Source organism: Peromyscus californicus, unplaced genomic scaffold, assembly GCF_007827085.1.
Source record: "Peromyscus californicus insignis strain IS unplaced genomic scaffold, ASM782708v3 Scaffold_7__1_contigs__length_154581171, whole genome shotgun sequence".
NCBI lineage: Eukaryota > Metazoa > Chordata > Mammalia > Rodentia > Cricetidae > Peromyscus > Peromyscus californicus.
Window position 1 is genome coordinate 105,937,371 of NW_026294595.1, and position 20,441 is coordinate 105,957,811.

Consider the following 20,441-nt stretch of genomic DNA (forward strand, 5'->3'; position numbering starts at 1 on the left):
CTCTCCGCGCGCCCCGCCCGAGACAAAGCGGCTCGCGGGGCGGCGGCGGGCGGTGGCAAGCGGCGCGGGCGGCGCGGGCGGCAGGACGTGCCCAGCGGGGAGCGCGGCGCGGCGCGGGGCGGAGCGCGCGCGGGATCTCGCGGGAAGCGCGGGGACGCTGGGCGCCGCCTCCCCTACCCCGCGACGCTGCCCCGACCCGCCGCCGGGGGCGCTGAGGTCCGGACCGTGCGCCTCGGCCACGCGCGGGAAAGGTCATCTGCGGAGACAAAACGCACAGACACCTGGACAGATGCACAAAGGACGTTTTGATGCTCTCGCTTCTGCTCTTTGCTCCAGACGCGGCCAGCTGGCATCAGGCTGCTTAGACTGCGTTTTAACTGGCTGGCGTCAAGCGATTAGGATTTTCACGATGTGTAAATACCACTGCCAGTATGCTTCTTTTTAAGTAATTGTCTTTATGCATGTGTATGTCTGCCTGTGTGTATGCGCACCTGCATGCAGATGCCCGAGCGGACCAGAAGAGGGTGTCAGACTAGAATAGGATTACAAGTGGTTGTGAGTTGCTATGTGGGTGCTGGGAACCAGACTCGGGTTCTCTGCCAGAGCAGCCAGTACTCTTAAGTGCTGGGTCTTTCCCCCTAATATGTACTTTAAAGGTGTGAATTGTTCCAAATGTGAGAAGGCCAATCTATGGTTACACATTTAGGTTATTGTAAAGACAACATGGCATTTAAATCCATTTGATGGTGCTAAAGACGTTTTTAAATTTCTAGTAATCCACAATCCAAAAACACTAATAACATCTGGGTATCAGTGGATTTTTTCATGCACGTAGTCATAAATCCAACTACAAAAATATGTATGTACATATACATATGTACAAATAAATTTTTTTTTCTTTTGGTTTTTTGAGACAGAGTTTCTCTGTTTAACAGTCCTGGCTGTTCAGGAACTCACTCTGTAGACCAGGAGCTGGCCTCAAACTCACTGAAATCCGCCTGCCTCCGCCTCCCAAATACTGAGATTAAAGGCATGCGCCAACCACCGCCGGGCTTGTACAAATAAATCTTAAGACTTCTTCCTGCAGCACCGAACACGTGAAAGTGATGAGCCCTTAAGACTGTGTGCGCATTGTAGTGTTTTGCTTGCCAGTTTGTTTGAGCAGTGTCTCACTGTGTAGCCTTGGCTGGCCTGGCACTCTGTGCAGCCTAGGTTGGACTCAAACTCGTGGAGATTCACCTGCCTTTGCCTTCTCAATGCTGGGACTAAAAGCATGTGCCACCATGCTAGACAACCCAAGAAACGCACATACACACACAGCCCTACAATAACAAAATCAAAATAAACATGAAAAAGACCAGTAAGGCGAAAAATGCCCCAACATTTTTCAAGCAAAATGAGACAAAAAGCCTACAAAAATATTGTTGAGTTCATTTTTGTGTTGCCCAACTACTCCTGGGCATGGAGTCTGCCCTGGAGTGTGATTGATATACCCAATGACACTCCACTGAAGAAAACTGCTTTCCCTTCGCCAGTAGGTATCAATTGCAGATAGCTTCTTGGTTTGGGGTGAGACCTGTGCCCACCTCCCCCTCTCAGTGCTGAGACTTGGTCTGGCTTGAATCTGTGTAGGCCTTGTGCATACTGCTATAGTCTGTGAGTTCATGTGTGCATTAGTCCTGTCGTGTCTGGAGAACACTGTTTCCTTGGAATCATCTGTCACCTCTGGCTCTTAAAATCTTTTCACCTCCTCTGCATAGATCCCTGAGCCCTTGGGGGAGTGGGGTTCTGATGAAGACATGATGAGTGAAGTTGCCATGTTTTTGAAAGTCTTGAAGATCAGCATCCCAGAATGGCAGGCTGAGGAGCTGGGGCTAGAGGAAGCTTCAAGTCAAGAGACAAAGAGAACCAAGGACAGTGTCCTGGGAGCTTCCAGGTTAAGGGCTCTAGAAATTACCAACAACACACTCATGAGGAACTGATAAAGACAAAATCGGAAATCGGTTCAGTGTGATGTTCTGTAAAGCCAGAAAAGAAACTGTGACTCTCTGCTCTTTTGATACACATTTCTCTTTCCGTGTGTGTGTTGGATCCTGAGATTCTCAGCCTTTGTCCACATTTCTCACTCTGGTCTTTTCCCCTGTGTGTGCCATAAAGGTCAAACTTAGGGCCTCATGCATGCCAATCACATGTCCCACTCCAACCCTATTTTCCTGATGTTTAAGAACTCTACAAGTAGCCGGGCATTGGTGGCACACACCTTTAATACCAGCATTAGGAGGCAGAGACAGGCTGATCTCTGTGAGTTCGAGGCCAGCCTGGTCTACAGAGTGAGTTCCAGGACAGCCAGGGCTACACAGTGCAACCTTCTCTCCAAAAAATCAAATCAGAACCAAACCAAGCCCTCTCCATGTGCTCTGAGCATAAATCTTTGATAAGTGTACTGCACCATTTCCCTTCAGTTGCTACTTGTCTTAGCTCAGAATATCTTTTAGATAGGAGATACTTGTAATCTCCAAGTAGGCAGCTCTGACTCTATTTTGCTTTATTGCTTCTGATTTTGTGTCTTATGTAGAGGCCTTTATTAAACAAAATATAAAAACCATTCTTCTAAGCTAAGTATAGTGGCACACACTTTTAATTCCAGCACTTGGGAGACACAGGCAGGTGGATCTCTGAGTTAAAGGCCAGCCTGGTCTACAGAGTGAGTTCCAAGACAGCCAGGACTACACAGAGAAATCTTGTCCCGGAAAAACAAACAAATTAAAGCATTCTTCTAATCTCAAATTTCAGAATAAAATTTGAGAAACTTTCTCCCATAGGATCAATGCTTAGTTGTGGTGTAAAGGTAAATGAGGAGCCATATGCCAAGGACACCATCTGAGCATCTTCAGGGTGCTTGGCCTACATTTTGGAGTTTTCGTACATTTGTACGTATGGCTCCCTGCCTCCTCGTATATATGTTGACTTATAATCAGTGGATGTTTGGTGACTGGTCTATGGATGGACCTTTTCCCCTATGTTGTTGAATTTTTTCAAGACACTTTGCTTGCCTGCCTGCCTTCCTTCTTCCTTTACTTTTCCCTTTCTTTATTTTCTTTTGCAATACTAAGGACTGAACCCAAGGCCTTACACATGCTAGGCAAGCATTCTACCTCTAAACACCAACCCCCTTTATTCTTAACTATTTGAGATAGAATCTTTCTAAGTTGCACAGGCTGGCTTTGAACTTGTGGTCCTCCTGCCTCCGTGTTCAGAGTACTTAAGACTACAGATATATACCACCATGCCTAGCCAAAGTTTTCTTTTACAAGAAATACTACTCTTGGGCTGAAGCAATGGCTCAGTAGCTAAGAACACTTGTTCTTCCCAAAGACCCAGGTTCAATTCCCATTACCTACATGTCAGCTACCAACTGCCTTTAACTAGTTTGAGGGGGTCTAAAGACCTTTTCTGGTCTCTGTGGGCACTGCATGTGGTGCACATACATACATACAGTCAAAACATCCATATACATAAAATAAGTTAAAAATAAAATACTACCCTTTAAAATGAAAAAAGAGAGCCAAGCATGGTGGTGGAGGTCTGTAATCTTAGTTGGGAGGCAGAAGCAGCTGGATCAGGAATGTGGGGCCAGCTTCAGCTACACAGCAAGTCTGAGTCCCACCTAGGCTACACAAATCCCATTTCAAAAAATAAAATCATTCCAGATGTAGTGATGCCCACTTTTAATTCCAGAATTTGGGAGGCAGAGGCAAGTGCATCTCCATGAGTTCAAGGCCAGCCTGATCTACATAGTGAGTTCCAGGATAGCCAGGGCTCCATAATAAAACTTGTCTCAAACAAATAAAACACACACAAAGAAACATTTAAGTGGAAAATAAAATAAAATAAAACACACGTGCATATTTGCATATTTACTTACACACATACGTACTAAAAGGAAAGGAGAATGGAAAGCTCACTGGTGGGCATGAAGGATGGGTTAGATAAGAATAATGGGTATGAAACTTATTCTGCAGCTCCAGGTAACCTGGACCAACAGAAGAGCAGGTGGACTGTGAGTTCCCTAATAATCTGAAAGATGAAGCTTACAGAAGGAGGTGGGGATCCCAGAGCGCCACATAGATGACAGAAGAAAAGTCATTTCAGAGAGGGTAAAAAAAAAACACACCTGTATACTCTTATAGGATCAGGTAGACCTGATGTCTGGAAATAGCTATGCCAGAAGCACATGTATATGGTTGTGTAAATACCATTCTGTGTGGCACCAAGGAGGGCCCTGAAAGGGAGTAGAGCAGATGATATTAGTGGGATGGGAGATATCTAGCCATGGAGGTATTACTAGACTTCCAAAGCACCTAGACCTGAGAGTCCTAAAAGGAATGTTCCATTTGCCTGTGGTCTCTCAGATAACAAAACTTTAGTTCATATACCGTAACTGTACAACTCACCCAGGGGATACAGCTTACAGATATGTACAGCTACCAGTGCAAGTCAAGTTTAGAATGTTTTCCTCACCTTAAAAGAAGGTGAGGAAGCCAGGCATGGGGGCACATGTCTTTTTTTTTTTTTTTTTTTTTTTTTTTTTAAAGATTTATTTATTTATTATGTACACAGTGTTCTGCCTACATGCATGCTTGCAGGCCAGAAGAGGGCACCAGATCTCATTATGGATGGTTGTGAGCCACCATGTGGTTGCTGGGAATTGAACTCGGGACCTCTGGAAGAGCAGCCAGTGCTCTTAACCTCTGAGCCATCTCTCCAGCCCCATGGGGGGGGGGGGGCACATGTCTTAATCCCAGCACTCGGAGGCAGAGCCAGGCGGATCTCTGTGAGTTCGAGGCCAGCCTGGTCTACAGGCACCAAAACTACACAGAGAAACCCTGTCTCGAAAAACAAAAAAAAAAAAAAACAAAAAAAAAAAAAAAAAAAAGGAAAAAGAAAAAAAATGTCTAATGCTACCACTGGAAAATTTTTTTGTTGTTGTTGTTGAGACAGGATGCTGGCCTTGAAATAGGTATGTAATAGAAGTTGATTTTAAACTCCAGGTCCTTCTGCCTCTACTTTCCAAGTGTTAGGATTATATGTATGATCCACCTACAATCAAAGAAAATTTTTTTTTAAATTTTGATTTATTTATTTTTTAAATTACACTCATATTCATTAATTACACTCATGATATTAATTATATTTGTGATATTCATTGATACATTCACAGTATTCATTCAATAATTATATTTATGATATTCATTAATTACATTAATTGTAATGATTTATTACATTCATGATATTATGTCCTAACACTACTGTCCACTTGTGGGGTTTTTCCATCACACAAAACAGAGATTCTGCACTTAGGAAATCATTGCTCTATATTCCTTTCTTCTCTATCTTGAGATAACATCTAATCTTTCTGTCTCTAGGAATTCATATATCAAAGAAAATTTTTCTAGGTATTTTCCCATACATATTTTGTTACTGCTGGTTGGGTTTTGTTGATGTTTTTGTGATTTGTTTTGTTTTGTTTGAGGCAAGGTCTCGCTGTGTAGGTCTGGCTGGCCTGGAACTCTGTGTAGACCAGGCTTGTCTTGAACTCCAGAGATCTGAGTGCTGTGACTAAAATCATGAGCCCCCATCCCTGGCTTTGTTTTTGGTTTGTTTTTTTTTTTTAAGTTAGAGACTCAGTATGTAGTCCAAGATACCCTCACTCTTATAATTCCCCAGTCTTAGCCTCCCAAACGACAAATACTGCTTTTTGTTTGTTTGCTGAGATTTTCTTATTTTATGTGTACTGTCTTAGCCACTGTTCTTTTGCTGTGAAGAGACACCATGACCGTGGCAACTCTTATAAAGGAAAGCATTTAACTGGGACTTGCCTGCAGTTTCAGAGGTTTAGTCCACTGCCATCATGGTGAGGAGCATTGTGACAGAGGCAGACATGGTGCAGAAGTAGCTGAGAGTTCTCCAGGCAGCAGGAAGAGAGAGAGCCACTGGGCCTGGCTTGGGCTTTTGAAACCTCAAAGCCCGTGCCCAGGGGCACACTTCCTCCAACAAGGCCACACCTACTCCAGCAAATAGTGCCATTCTTAAGCATTCAGATATATGAGCCTATTTGGGCCATATTATTCAAACCACTACATGAATGAATGCTTTGATCACATGGATGTCTGCATCATGCCTAGTCGTCTGCGGAGGTCAGTAGAGGGCAGTGGATCCCCTGGAATGGGAGTTACAGACAGTTGTGAGCTGCCATGTAGATAATGGGAATCAAACCTGGGTCTTCTGGAAGAGTAGCCAGTGTTCTTTAACTACTGAGATGTCTCTCCAGCCCCCACACTGACAACCCAGGACCACCTGCCTAGGGGTAGCATCATCCACAGTGGGCTGGGCCCTCCCACATCAATCATTAATCAACAAAATGCCCCACAGACTTGCCTATAGGCCAATCTGATGGAAGCATTCTCTTAATTGAGTTTTCTCTTTCCAGATGACTCTAGCGTGCATCAAAAAAATTAACCAGCACAATAATATTTTTAATGTATTACATTAAATACAATACTAAAGTTAAAATATAAAGATAAAAATTACATATTTTTACTGTATTTATTTATGTTTTTGCTTTGTTATGAACTGATTCTAGGCCTTTGCACATGCTAGGCAAATGGCCTACCACTGAGACACACCTCAAGCACACTTTCTACTTTTTGTTGTTGGTAGTTTCAGTTTTTTTTGAGACAGGGTCTCACTCTACAGCCCAGACTGGCCTCAAACTCTCAGTGATCCTCATTCCTCACCCCTCCCCCACCACGAGTCCACAACCAAGGCCAGCTTCCCTTTTGCTTCTTGAATGTGGCTTCTGGGAAATGTTTAATTCTCTTTGTGGCTGTCGTCCATGTCTGCCATCATGTTTCCTTTGGATAAGTATGAATCATCTTCAGGGGATGGTGCAAGAAAAGAGCATTCTCATAATGCTGTTTCTGAAGATTTGGGGCAGGGGGGGAGTGTACCTCCTTTTGTATCATTTAATAGTCTCCTTTTTCTGAATTTTTGGTAGAACATAAATTTAACATGTCATAAGCTATGAAAACACAAGCCATGAAAAAAGGTGTGTGTCGGGGGAGGGGACAGTTAGGGGAAATAAAAAAGGGCCCTAGAGAGATGGCTCAGAGGTTAAGAACACTGGCTGCTCTTCCAGAGGACCCGGGTTTGATTCCCAGCACCCACATGGCAGCTCACAATCATCTGTCTCAGGGGATCTGATGCCCTTTTCTGCCCTTCACAGGCACCAGGCAGACAAATGGTGCACAGACAGGCAAAACACCCACACACATAAAACAATAAAATAGATTTTTTTTAATGGATTTTTTTTAAAAAGTCTCTAAAAGGTGATGCCGTGTGGGAAGTCCTCTTACCCTGCAGGTTGCAAATATTTTAACATGCCAGTTCGTGGTGACTCATACCTGTAATCCCAGCACTCAGGAGGCAAAAGCAGGTGATCACCACGGATTTGAAGCCAGCTTGCTCTATGCACAGAAGCCCAGGCCAGCCAGGTCTACATAATGAGACACTCCCCTCCTTAATTTCAAAAAGAGCAAATCTTTAAACTGGTCTTTAGGGACCAGTTGTGTTGTTGTTTCGGTTAAGTGCATCGTCTATGATCTAAGTGGTGAATTAAGTTCAGAAGCATGTGAGTTGATATGTGAGGTGCTCAGGGAGGACTCCACTGGGGACAAGGAGCACCTCCAGCTGTGGGATTTCATTTTAAGTGATTTTTAAAATCAACACAGCAGAACCCCTTCTCACCCTAAGAGTGTGTGCTGGGGTAGGGGTGGGGGAAACCTGCTGTGTTGGTTTTGAAAACATTCTCCTTGGAGCACTTTCATTCCAGTCTTTGGAATGGAAGGCCGCGCCGGGGCACACTTCTCTCCTGGTCCTAGCACTAAGGGCAGCCAGCACAGGAGGCTGGAGGTCTGGAGCTTGACCTGTGACCGGAACAGGAAATAAGTCCCTAACTACCTAGTAGTATATAGTTCCTGGTACAGCACAGGAGCTGGGCAAAATGCTGAGAGAAAGAAAGGCTGTTGTTCCTACGTTGGTCACTTCACTCAGGTGTGGCTAGTGTCCTCTTCCTTCACACACACCTGAACCTTCTAGGCCCTATCCCTACCTTACCTGGTGGTAGGTCTGGGGTGGTGGTTCAAACAGCAAAGGCAGATGTGCAAGGCTACTCTTGGCTCCTACATCTTGTACTGCACCCCAACAATCAATCAACCCAGAAGCCACGCCTTCCCTTAGGAGAATGAATTTGAAAAAGCTCTCAACTGCCTATTTGGTCCTTCCCAGCTCATTCCAGGAAAACAGACCTGGCTGGAAGGTGATTAGATCATTAGAAGACGCTCATTGTAAACTAATAGCAAACTCAGCCTCTTCCACCTTCAAAGAAACACTAAATACGGTGCTATTAACACCAAATTAGCCAAGCCATAAGTGGGTGTGAGATTTTTCCCTAACTGGGTTCTCTGGTGACATGTCACAATTGCCTGCAGCAGAAACCCATGCCTAAATCCAAATGTTGATTCTCAGGGATTACGGGAGACTGTTGGGTCCAGTGGGATCACGTCTAAACTGGGAGCCCCGGGGAAGCCTGCCGATCCGCTCTGCCGCGCACCGAGGCGCGTGCCCAAAGCGCCACCTGAGAATGACCGCAGCGACTCTACGCGACCCAGTGGGGCGGACAGGGAAGCTGGAAGATCAGAGGAGCCCGGGAAGGAGCATCTCTGTCTCCGCCACTCAATCAAACCCATGGCCTTAAACGAGTTAAGGAACTTCTCAACGTCCCGGTCTGTAAACGGGACAGGGAACGCCGCAGACCTCACAGCACACTTGGAGCTCAACTCAGGCAGAGCGTCGCACTGTTCCTTACTGGTGACCGTGCGTGATAGTAAACGCCGTCGAGGGATCCTTACGAGGCCACCCTAGGGGGTGGGTGCTCCTTCTAGGGGGTGTGTACCTCCAAAATGTGTCCCAGGAGGCAGAATCCCGGAGACCAGGATCCTCGTGTCAGAGGGAGCGGAGGGTTATGTGTGGGGCATGGGGTTAAGCCAACTCCCTGAGTCACCCTAAGAAGCCGGGCTGGCAGAGCTAGCTGGTCCAGCCTTAGCCCCAATCACAAGCGCCCCGCCCTCGGTCCCGCCCTCCCGGAACCGGCGCCCCCATTGGTGGCGTCCGGCGGCGCTGCCGCTGTTATTTTTCGAATATATAAGGAGGTGGCGGTGGCAGCTGCCCAGCTTTGCGTCCTCCCCTGCTTCCCTCCCCGCACCCCTCTCCTCATTCCCAGGCCCACTGCTCTTCCTCCCTTCCTTCCCTCCCTCCTCCCCCTCACCCCAAGCTCACTCTCGGAGCCGAGCCAGCTGGGTTGGCGTCTGCTCGCCCTCGTGCTTGTGGCCCTGTAGCTAGCTAGTTTTTGCCCACCCCGCCACGATGGAGGTGCACCCGCCGAAGTCTGCGCCGGGCTCGGCTCTCAGTCCTGCCCGCGTGCTCGGTGGCGTTCAGCGGCCGCACCACCTCCCAGGCTTCGGGTTGGAGCCTGATGGCTTCCTGGGGTCTCCGGAGCGAGCGGCTTCCTCCTCTCCGGTTACCACTCTTACTCAGACCATGCACGACCTCGCTGGTCTCGGCAGGTAGGATGCCCCACGGGTACTGGGTGTGGTGGGATGGAGTGCCCCGAGTTGGAGGAACTAGGCACCGAAGCCTAGGAGTGCTGAGCACAAACGGCTTTACCCCAGCTTCAGGGACCTGGCACAAGGGTGCTGAGTCAGAAGTTGTGCGACTTACACCATCCAGATGGCCAGCTAAGGATCATTTACCGCCACCACCACCGCCCCGCTCCCTTACTGTGCCCATGTCACACTACCTCCCTAATTTCTGCCTTAGGCAGAGGATCATTGAGGTTGGCATAGGAGTGGGTCATACAAGCCCCTGCTCTTTGCAACCTGCATCTCCCAAACTCCCCTAAGGCAAAAACTGACTAAAGACTGACTGACTTCCCTAAACGTTCTTGTGGGGTCCCAGCTGGGTGGTCCAGCCACAATAGAGACCCAGGTCTTGGCCTTTGCCTCCAGGAAAATGCATGGATAGGTGGGTCTGTGAAGAGCAGGGAAAAGTTCCACAGAACTTCCCTGCTGCCTCCTGCCCACCCTTCTCACACTTCTCCAGTCAATCCAGAGAAGACCCTCTAGGGCCTCCGTGGAATGAAGAGCATTGACCTGAGATACAGGATAGTCCTAGAATGTGATCATCTCTCAGTAATGGGTGGGCCCTTCATAGCTAGGGGATACATGGAAACATGGACCAACCAGCTTCTAAACTCAGCATTCTTTTTTTCCCCTCCTTTCCTGTGCCTATTCTCTCTTCCTAGTGAGACCCCAAAGACTCAGGTAGGAAGCCTGTCATTCCAAAACAGGCTGGTGGGCCTCTCTCTGTCCAGGCGTACCTCCTTGTCATCCGTGTCCTCAGAATCTTCTGATGCAGGTAAGGCCCAGGGTCCTGGGTGAGGTCCCCTAGTGTCAGAAGAGATCAGGGAACTGCCTGGGCCTCCTAACTTCTCAGCCCATCAGATGAACGTCCTTTCCACGGCTGGGTGGGCCCAGAATCTTCTCTCATCTTGCCTTCAAAGGTGAAAAGAAAACACACCTCTGGTGGGTCTTACCACACCCAACCTTGACTGGGGAGCCTGGGGAAGTCTGGCCCTTGGTAGGAGATGCTATCATACCGATTCGAAACCTAGTGATGCAGTCACTGAACTGCAGCCCCACCCGGAAGGCACTTACTACCAAAAGGTGGTCCTTGTGAAACATTCTCTTAGTCTGTAACTTTTCTCCTTAGGAAACATTATCTTTTCCAAGTCGTTTTAAACTAGCCTAAGAAAAATGCTTAGAAAGCATTGTGCCTTTAAAAAACTGTGTTGAGGACAGGCAGTGGTGGCGCACACCTTTAATCCCAGCACTCTTGGGAGGCAGAAGCAGGCGGATCTCTGTGATTTCAAGGCCAGCCTGGTCTACAAAGTGAGTTTCAGGACAGCCATTCAGTTTCACAGAGAAACCCAGTCTCGAAAAAACAAACAAAAAACAAACAAACAAAAAAACTGTGTAGAGACATTTCCATAGTAAACAAATAATGTAGCCCTGGCTCCTTTGAGGGGCAGTGTCCCATGCTCAGGGTCCAGAAGTAGGTTTTGTTTCTTTTCTTAAAGTGTGTCTTGATCTCAAATAGAAAGAGGTTTCTTCTTTCTTTCTTGGGAAAAAGTAAGCAGGAGAGAATGCTACTTGCAAGCCAAGGTGCTCTGTCCCACCAGGTCTCTGCATGGACTCTCCCAGCCCTATGGACCCACAGAAGGCAGAGCACGCGTGAGTAGAGAAGAGAGGGATCCGAGGAGTTGGCGCCTGCCCTTGGAAATCGATTTTCCTTTCTTTTTTAAGATTTATTTATTTTTTATTGTGTGTTTGTTATGTGTTTCTCTACATGGGGATATGTGCATGTGAGTAGTCAGGCCTCCTACAGAGGCCAGAAGAGGCTTGGATCCCTTTGGAGGTAGGGTTCCAGGTTGTTGTGAGTTGCCCTATGTGGGTGCTGGGTACTGAACTCAGGTCCTTTGCAAAAGTGGCGAGTGTTCTTAGTCACTGAGCCGTCTCTCCCGCCCCTCCAGAATCCTGCATTCTTACAGAGAAATCAGAAAGTAGGCAGACCCCTCAGGGCTGCATCCCCAAGCCTTGAGAACTGGCTTCCTGTTTGGAGAAGGGCCTGCTATCATAGAAGCCAGGTGAGAGTAGGTTCAAGACCAGAGGTCAGAGGAACAGTGGCTAGCATTGTCATTCAGAAATACAAATCTAATGTCCCATTTTCCTGTTTTGCCTGTACACATTTTTGTGCACATGAAATGTTTTCCCAACCTGAAAAATATGGTCCTGCTGGGTGTGGCAGCTCATATCTGTAATCTCAACACTCAGGAAGCTAAGGCGGGAAGATAGAGTTCAAGGCCAATTTGGGCAACATGGTGAGACCATATCTCAAAACCTAGACCAAACAAAAGCAGTGTCTGCCTCTGGCTTGAACACTTGCCTGTCCCAGCCAACCCAGGCCCTTTGCAACAGGGAGTGGAGGGAGAAAGCTGGTCTTTGCTCTGGGCAGATACCTCTTCCTTGCCTATGGGCACAAATTATGCCTTCTAGAGTGCACCTGTTCCCATCCAGCTGCTGGAGTAGCTGTCAGGCATTAGGAGGGACAGCTGAGCACTGCCCACCAGAGCTTTTGGTTTAGAGTGGCGGTTACTGTTTCCTCCTGGTGCCTTTGATCGGACTGTGCTGAGTTCAGGGTTTATTCACAAACAGGAAACAAGAATTGGGTGGGGATGGGAGGAGTGTAGGTTGGTTTTTAGTGACAACACAGATCCCTCACCCCTAAGGCCCAGCTAACAAATGATGCCAGGCTGATTGCACACAGGCCCCTTGAGGCCTGTGTTTGTTTTTGACTATTTTTAGTTTCTCAAAAAGAAGAAGCTGGGGTGTGTGTGTGTGTGTGTAAGCAAGCTCCACTTGACAGGTGGTCTCCAGCAGCATAGTTGTAAGGCAGAGCTGTATGCAGAAGTTGTTGCCTCAGCCTCAAAAGGAACATCTGTTGGAATTCCTTGCCGGCTGGCCTCTTCTAAGACAGCAGGAGGGGGTGGAACGGAGGTTGGGTCTTAGAAAATTCCACAGGAGGGAGGAGAGGATGTAATCCGTATACTTGTCACTAGAAGTTTCTGCTGGGCTGATCCAGAAAAACACTAAAGTGGGGGCCCCTGTCCTGGAGAGAGCCAGGCCACCTTCTCCTAGTGGAAAGGACAACCCAGCCTTCCTGGGATCCAGCCCAGAGTCACCCACATTGCAGGGTGCCTTTAGCCTATTGTCATGGGATGGATCAATGCCTTTCACGGTGGCCATATGGCCCCACTGATGTAATTTGCATACAGGTGGAAGGCCTGTGCTAGCTGGTGCAGGCTGGCGAGACTGTTGCCTTGGTGATGTCTTAATGACCCTGTGACCTGCCCCAGCTGGCTCCATCACTGCCTTTCTCCAGGCCTGCTTCCATTCAAGGCAGCCTTTAAAATCCCAGACTGCCTCAAATCCTTCATCCTTGGTACCTGGTCCCACCAGTAGTGGGCTTTTTTTCTACCCTCCCCTTCCCTTAGCCTGACCACAGGCCCTTGCTCTCGTGGCTGGCCCTTTAGGAATGGGCCTGGCTGGGGCCTGGTGCCTGAGGCAGAGGTTGGGCTCCAGAGAAAATGGGTCACTTCTCTCTCCTAGGTTTGAACAGGCCATTCAGGCAGCCAGCCTGGTCATACAAAAGTGAGTGCGCTCCACCCCTTCCCCTACTCACCTGCCGCTGTCTCCTGCAATGTTTGGGAGCAAGGAGAGCCTGCCTGCTTTAAGTCACTGACCCCCATTTTCCCAGCTCTGAACTCTCCTTCTTTCTTTTACAGTGAGCAGTTTACCATAAAACGCTTCCGGTCCTTGCCAGTGAGTGTCCTCCAAGGCCTGACAGGGAGTTCAGGCATGAACATCTTGGGAGCACCTCTCAGAGGGTGTGCTTGAAGTAGTCAGGCATTGCTGGGCTGGTTGGGGGAGATGGGGTTTTATCTGGTGGCTGAGTGGCCTGGGAGTTGGAGCAGGGTGACAGAAGGTAGGGCCTGGGTGATAACGGTAGTGTGCAGCCTTCAGTGGTAACTACCCTGTCTGATTTCCTAGGTGAGGCTGCTGGACCACAGCCCCGTGCTACAGAACATTACCAACTCCCAAGCACTGGATAGCCGTGAGAAAAATGAGGCAGGCTACAGAGCTGCCAGCAGCCCTGGGGAGGACAAAGAGAATGTGCGCTTCCAGACACAAGGGTGGAAGAGGTCTGGGGAGAGAAGGGTGCCCTGGGGTTATCCTGACGTCTCCTCTCCAATCTTGCCCACAGGATGGATATCTCTTCAAGATGCCATGGAAGCTCACTCATGCCAGCCCTTCCCAAGCTCTGGCAGAGTGGGCCAGCCGCAGAGAAGCCTTTGCTCAGAGGCCAAGCTCAGCCCCTGACTTGATGGTACATGAGGAGAACTGACCTCCTGTAGAGCGGGCCCTCAAGAAACAGCTCAGGGGAGAGGTGGGGACTGGAGAGATGGTTCAGTGGTTAAGAGCACTGGTTGCTCTTTCAGAGGACCTGGTTCAATTCCCAGCACCCATGCGGCAGCTCACAGTCCTCTATAGTTCCAGTCCCAGAGGACCTGATACCCCCTTCTGACTCTGTGGACACTGCTGGTACATGGTGCGCAGACATGGGTACAGGCAAAACACCTGTATACATAAAATAAAGGTTAAAAATTAAAAATAAATAAAAGCTAAAAAGAAGAAAAGAGTGGTCCAGACCCCCCACCCCCCACCCCCAAGTACTGGAGACAAGTATCCTCAGAAGGGCTGGCAACCCCCTACCTCTTGAGTATTCTGTTCTTGTTGTGATTTGGACAGTGTCGTACCCCCGAACGGAAGATGGAAGTAGAGGAGCTGAGCCCCGTGGCCCAATCTTCCTCTTCCTCGACCCCCATTGAAAGGGCTTCTGAAGAAGATGATGGATTTGTGGACATCCTGGAGGGTGATTTAAAGGTAAACAGCCTTGGTCCACAAGGCCCCTACTTGCTCCCCATTCAGCTAGAGCTCTGGCTTCAGCAAGACTACGACCATACCCCAGTGTCAGACGCATTTAAGGGAACTGAGAACCAGCCTGCTATTGGCCAATCAGAGGAGACAGGTGGGCGGGTGCTCCAGAGGAATGGAGGCTGGGCATGATGAAGGTACTTCTCCTTGCTCAGGGCATGCCCCTGCAGCAGGTGGGTCCTTGCAGCTCTTTAGGTCTCTGGAGTCAGCAGGGCTGGGGACAGCCCAGCGTTTCTGGGAGAGTAGGTAAGGGAAGACTCTGTGAGGTTTATTCCATGCTCGTGTTTATGATTGTGTCCTTGCTGATTTGACCTCAGGATGATGATGTGGTCCCCCCAGGCATGGAGAACCTCATTAGTGCCCCACTGGTCAAAAAGCTGGATAAGGAAGAGGAACAGGTGAGCCTCAGTAGTGCCCCCTCAGAGCTTAGAGATGTGGGGTTGAGGGACTGTGTTTTCTAACTGCCATGTTACCCTTGCCAGGATCTCATCATGTTCAGCAAGTGCCAGCGGCTCTTCCGCTCTCCATCCATGCCGTGCACCGTGATCCGGCCCATCCTCAAGAGGCTGGAGCGGCCCCAGGACAAGGACGTGCCTGTCCAGAGCAAGCGCAGGAAAAGTGTGACACCTCTGGAAGAACAGCAGCCTGAAGAACCTGTTAGTTTCTTCCTCCTGGGGCTGGGCTGTCACTGCTCACCTGGGGGTGTGTTTGGGCTGAAGATGGTCTGGGATGTACTCTCTTGGCCACATGTGTAGCGGGAGGTGGGGGAGTAGTGTACAGGTAGTTGTTTATGTGGCAGGGAAAGAGGGTCTCAGGCAAATGGCACCCAGAGGCAGGCTCACCCCTGACCTGGCCTCCATCTGCCTTGCCTTCCAGAAGGCCCGTGTCTTCCGCTCAAAGTCCCTGTGTCATGAGATTGAAAGCATCCTGGACAGTGACCACCGTGGACTGATTGGAGATTACTCTAAGGTAGCATCCCAGAACCTCAGGAGGCTCCTTCCGTTATCTGCTCTGGATCCCTAGTGTAGGAGCACTGTCCCCAGAGACCCCCTTTTCTCTCTTGTATCTTTTCAGTCTTGTTCTCATGCAGACTCTTCCCTCTGGTTCCCCTTCTCCCGATGCCACCTCAAATCTGTCTAGGCATCTGACATATCTCAGCCTTGAAAACCATTTCCAAATGAGTCTCTGGTATGCAATCTCCTGCCTCACCCCTCAGCTTTCAAACCCCTAGAGCAGGAAGCAAGACGGTCCAGGGCTTCTCCATTCTGTTTTTACCCTTTGAAGGCTGTTCCCTGGGTATGGGCCTCCCGAGGTTCCACTCTGAGCTGAATCTGCCCGTTCCAGCCTTCTTGTCTGCCGCCTTTTCTTCCCCTGACTGACTCATCCTTCCCTTCAGGCTTTCCTCCTGCAGACTGTGGATGGCAAACACCAAGACCTCAAGTACATCTCACCAGAAACTGTAAGCAGGGTTGAGCCACTCTTCAGGTGCATTGGGGACCACCTTTTTTTTGGCTCTTGTCCTCCCCTGGGGATGGGCTGCATGTACAGACCATCACAAGAGTGAGGGAAAACTTTGGCTACCCGCCTCCCCTGCCGGCACCAACCCTGATGGCCTCCTGCAGATGGTGGCCCTGCTGACAGGCAAGTTCAGCAACATTGTGGAGAAATTTGTAATTGTGGACTGCAGATACCCCTATGAGTATGAAGGCGGGCATATCAAGGTGAGACAGCTGCTGGTAAGGCCAGGCCCTCCGTTCAGATTCCTCGCCAAGAGGAGGAATAACCTTCCGTGGAGTATTTCTCATGGGGAGGGTTTCTCCCAAAAGAGGTGGGGTTACTTACCTGGGAACTGAAAGAGAAGGGGCCAGGTGCAGGCTACGGCTTGACCCCCACATGCTCTGACAGAACGCTGTGAACTTGCCCCTGGAACGGGATGCCGAGACCTTCCTGCTGCAGCACCCCATCACACCTTGTAGCCTGGACAAGAGAGTCATCCTCATTTTCCACTGTGAATTCTCATCTGAGCGTGGGCCCCGCATGTGAGTCCTGGCTCCGTCCTGTTAGTCAGCTAGTGCGCACCTTTTGGCCTTCTTTGCCCAGAACTGAATGCTGGAGCCTCTTGCTGCATCTGATAGTTTAGAACTAACCTTACTCTTGCTATGGACAGCACATCTTCCCATCCCCTTCTTTCCATCCACCTCATCAGACCATCCTTCATCCTTTGCGGCACCCCCACAAAAATTCATGCCAAGTCTAGCAGCGTCTTTAAAATCTGAGGACCCTGTTCTAAGCCACATTCTCAGTGACACTCAGGCCTTTGGTATCCTGTTCCCATGCTGGCTACCACTGGGGCCCTCAGCCTCCATTCGTGATCTTTCCTGGTTATTCCCCTGCCTCCTGGTCCAGGGTGGCCACCAGCTCCATCTAGTAGCTGTTAGCTTCTTAGTGTGCTGGAATCTGTGTTTCCCGTTCTCTGTGTAGGGGCCTCACCCCTGCTGCTCCCCTTTCCTCTGGGGTTCCAGCACGTGGCCCCTGCTGGGCAGTGGACCAGTCAGTGAGCGTCCCTCTTGATCCTTCGCTTCCTTCTTTGTCTTCTTCCCTTGGGTCCTTACCGCATGCGGTCCAGGAGACTCTGGAGCATGTGTGCTCTTTCCCTGTGTGGCCGCACCAGTGACCGAGCCAGGCCATCACATACAATAGGGAAGCACTCTACCAGGGAGGGGTGCTCCCAGCCCTCTCTTTACTTTTCATTTAGTTTTTATTTTGGTTTTTTTTTTTTTAAATTACCATGTGTATGTATGTTGTATGAAGGCATATGTACATGGGTATGACATACCCCATATGTATATGTGGATGTCAGAGGGTGACCTTATGGAATCAGTTCTCTCCTTCCGTGTTTACATGACTTTCAAGAATCGAGCCCAGGTTGCCAGGGCTGTGCGGCCTTTACCCACTGAACCATCTCACTGCCCCCCCTCCCCCTTAAAGAAGTTTATTTTTATTCTTTAAAATTTGTAACTAGAGTGATACTTTATTTTATATGAAGGTATTTTGCCTGCACTGTGTGTGCCCTTGTATGAATGCTTGGTGCCTACAGACATTGGAAGAGGGCATTGGATGCCCTCGATTGGAGGCCATGATAAATGGCTGTGAGCCACTATGTGGGTGCTGGGAACTGAGCCTAGATTCTTTGCAAGAGCAACAAACTCTTAACTGCTGAGCTTTCTCTCCAGCCATTGGTCCTTTAAAATATATATATATAATCAATCATGAGTGCCTTTGTGTGGTATACATGCATGTGGTATATACATGTGTGCATATAAGTACATGCATGCAGAAAGGCCAGAGGTGGATATTGCATATCCTGCTGTATACTCTCTACCTTATTCCCTTGAGACAGGGTTCTCACTGAACTTGGGCTTGGTGGCCTTCAGTCTAACTCCAAGTGATCCTCCTGTTTTTACGCAAACACACCCAATGCTGGGGTTACAGGCTTCTTGTTGTTCGGGGGATTTGAACTCACGTCCTCGCGTTTACTCCGCAGATGCTCTTAGCCATTGAGCCACCTCCCAGCCCTACCTTTTATTTTGAGACAGGGTCTTCCTAAATTGTCCAGGCTGGCCTTAAGCTCTTTGTGTAGTTCAGGCAGGTTTTGAACCTGCCATCCCTCTGCTTCAGAATCCTATGTAGCTAAGATTACAGGCTTGTGCCACCAGGCCAGGCTCTGAGTGGACCCTGTATTCACTGGTCCCCTTTCTTGCTTCCTCTTTCCTGGTACATGTCACAGAGTGCTCTAACCAAGGTTATGCAACTGCCTTCCAGAAACAGTGGCTGTTCCTGCTTTACATCTGTCTTCACCCCAGGGCCTCCTACCTAGTCGCCCATCTTACCTAATGGATGCCATGTCTATGCTCTGAAGCTTGTGCTCTTGGAGACCCTCAAAGCAGCGCGTAGAGTGTATGAGTCTCTTTCTGAATGTCTCCTGCCCTGAACCCCCTCGCATGCTGCTCCAGGTGCCGGTTCGTCAGGGAACGGGATCGTGCGGCTAACGACTACCCCAGCCTGTACTACCCTGAGATGTATATCCTCAAAGGCGGCTACAAGGAATTCTTCCCACAGCATCCGGTACCATGGGTGGGGTGGCCACAGCTCTCCTAACTGAAGGGACAGAGCTCAGTCAGGCTGTAGGCCAAAAAGAAAGAAAGGCTTTCCCTGGCTCCCCACGGCTGACTCTGTTTCCCATACTGATGAACTCTTTACATCTTCTCATCCTCCTTTAGAACTTTTGTGAGCCCCAGAACTACCGGCCCATGAACCACGAGGCCTTCAGGGATGAGCTGAGGACCTTTCGCCTCAAGACACGCAGCTGGGCTGGGGAGCGGAGCCGGAGGGAACTCTGTAGCAGGCTGCAGGACCAGTGATGAGCCAGCACCAGTCCGGCTGCCATCTTTACCTCGTGGGGCCTGGGAGCCAGTGGGTCCCAAGGGTCTATGAGGCCACCTACCTGCTAGAGGCCTCAGGTGCTATTGGGGGTTGGGGGAATGGTGTGGTGTCACATCTGTCTGTCCCTGTCCTCCATTCTCCTGTCTCACTCCACTAATTTTCCATACCCTGGTGCCAGTCCTGTCTTGAAGAGCCCAGCCTGATGGGTGGATACCAGCTAGGAGGAAGTGCTTTGGGTTCGTGGACGCCTTTTATCGTCTTCTTTCCTTGTTTGTGTTAACTCTTTGTCTTCCCGTGTTCAGAAAGCCCCCTTTGTGGGAGAGCTCAGCCCTCTGGGATGAGCACCGCCGCTCCTTGGGTGGTCTGGAAGCTGCGTGCTATGCCTGCTTCTGCACCGAGCTGTGTCTGCTGTCCTCTCCTGGCCTCTGCACAGACACCTCCGTGGGAAACATAAGCGCTTACTTGTTCCTGTCCTTTGTTGTCTTACCTGCAGCTCTTACTTGTGTTTGTCTGACTCAGCCTGTTTCGGGGCACACTGGCAGCTGGGTAGACTCCTTCATACGTCTGGGGGTTAGAGATTCAAATATCACTTGCTCAGTAAGGCCTGGCTTTTGTTAGCCCAGAAAGGGCCTCTTCTCCTTCAGTGCCCCCAAGGCAAGGGCAAAGGCCTGATTCAGGAGCCTCTGGGAGCCCCATCCGGCTGCTGTGAGCTGCAGTCTCTCTGGTCAGAATTTGCTGCTGGGCAGGACCAGTCATTGAGCTTTGCTTTTGATCCTGTCTTCTTCCTCCCTTTCCTCCCTTGAGTCCTTACCACTCTGGTCCAGAAGACCTCTTGAGTATTCGTGTTTGTTTGTTTGTCTGTATGTTTTCTGTGTTGCTGTACTAGTGACTGAGCCTAGGCCTGTTGCAGATGGACAGGAGGCTGGGTGGTCATGGATGCGCAGTGCCTTGCACACATGGATGCACACAAATGGGGTGGAAGGATTTTGGTGAGCATGGTGACCTATGGCAGGAGTGTATGTGTGTGTGTGTACAAAGTCTTTACACTTAGCATTTGGAAATATTAAAGGAACATTGTCATGGAAGCAGCTAAATAAAAAACCAAGCAACCTCTGGGTTCAGATCTACATATGAGAAGGCCATGCTGGAAGGCCCCTGTGAGTCCTCTGTTAGGGCCTTGGTTCAATAAAGCACTGAGCAAGTTAAATAATCTGTTTGTTATGCGGAGCCTCTGACCATAGCAGACCCAGGGTAAAGACAGACCAGGAC

The 20,441-nt window shown here is 49.3% G+C and overlaps 1 protein-coding gene across 4 annotated transcripts; it reads left to right on the top strand.

Moving 5' to 3' along the window:
- The first annotated feature begins 251 nt into the window (after nt 1-251).
- On the top strand, nt 252-20,382 carry Cdc25b (cell division cycle 25B). Of its 4 annotated transcripts, none has more exons than XM_052723445.1 (17): nt 252-429; nt 8,587-9,683; nt 10,421-10,533; nt 11,357-11,408; nt 13,344-13,385; nt 13,520-13,556; nt 13,785-13,907; nt 13,999-14,121; nt 14,544-14,678; nt 15,047-15,127; nt 15,212-15,385; nt 15,606-15,698; nt 16,126-16,188; nt 16,352-16,450; nt 16,635-16,768; nt 18,743-18,854; nt 19,010-20,382. In XM_052723445.1, the coding sequence occupies exons 2-17, from the start codon at nt 9,484-9,486 to the stop codon at nt 19,148-19,150; spliced, it is 1,722 nt and encodes a 573-aa protein (XP_052579405.1). In that variant the 5' UTR covers nt 252-429; nt 8,587-9,483; the 3' UTR covers nt 19,151-20,382. The 4 variants fall into 4 exon arrangements, with proteins under 4 accessions (XP_052579405.1, XP_052579406.1, XP_052579407.1 ...); XM_052723446.1 differs by having other exon boundaries at nt 252-413; XM_052723447.1 differs by lacking the exon at nt 13,344-13,385.
- Nucleotides 20,383-20,441: the final 59 nt, after the last annotated feature.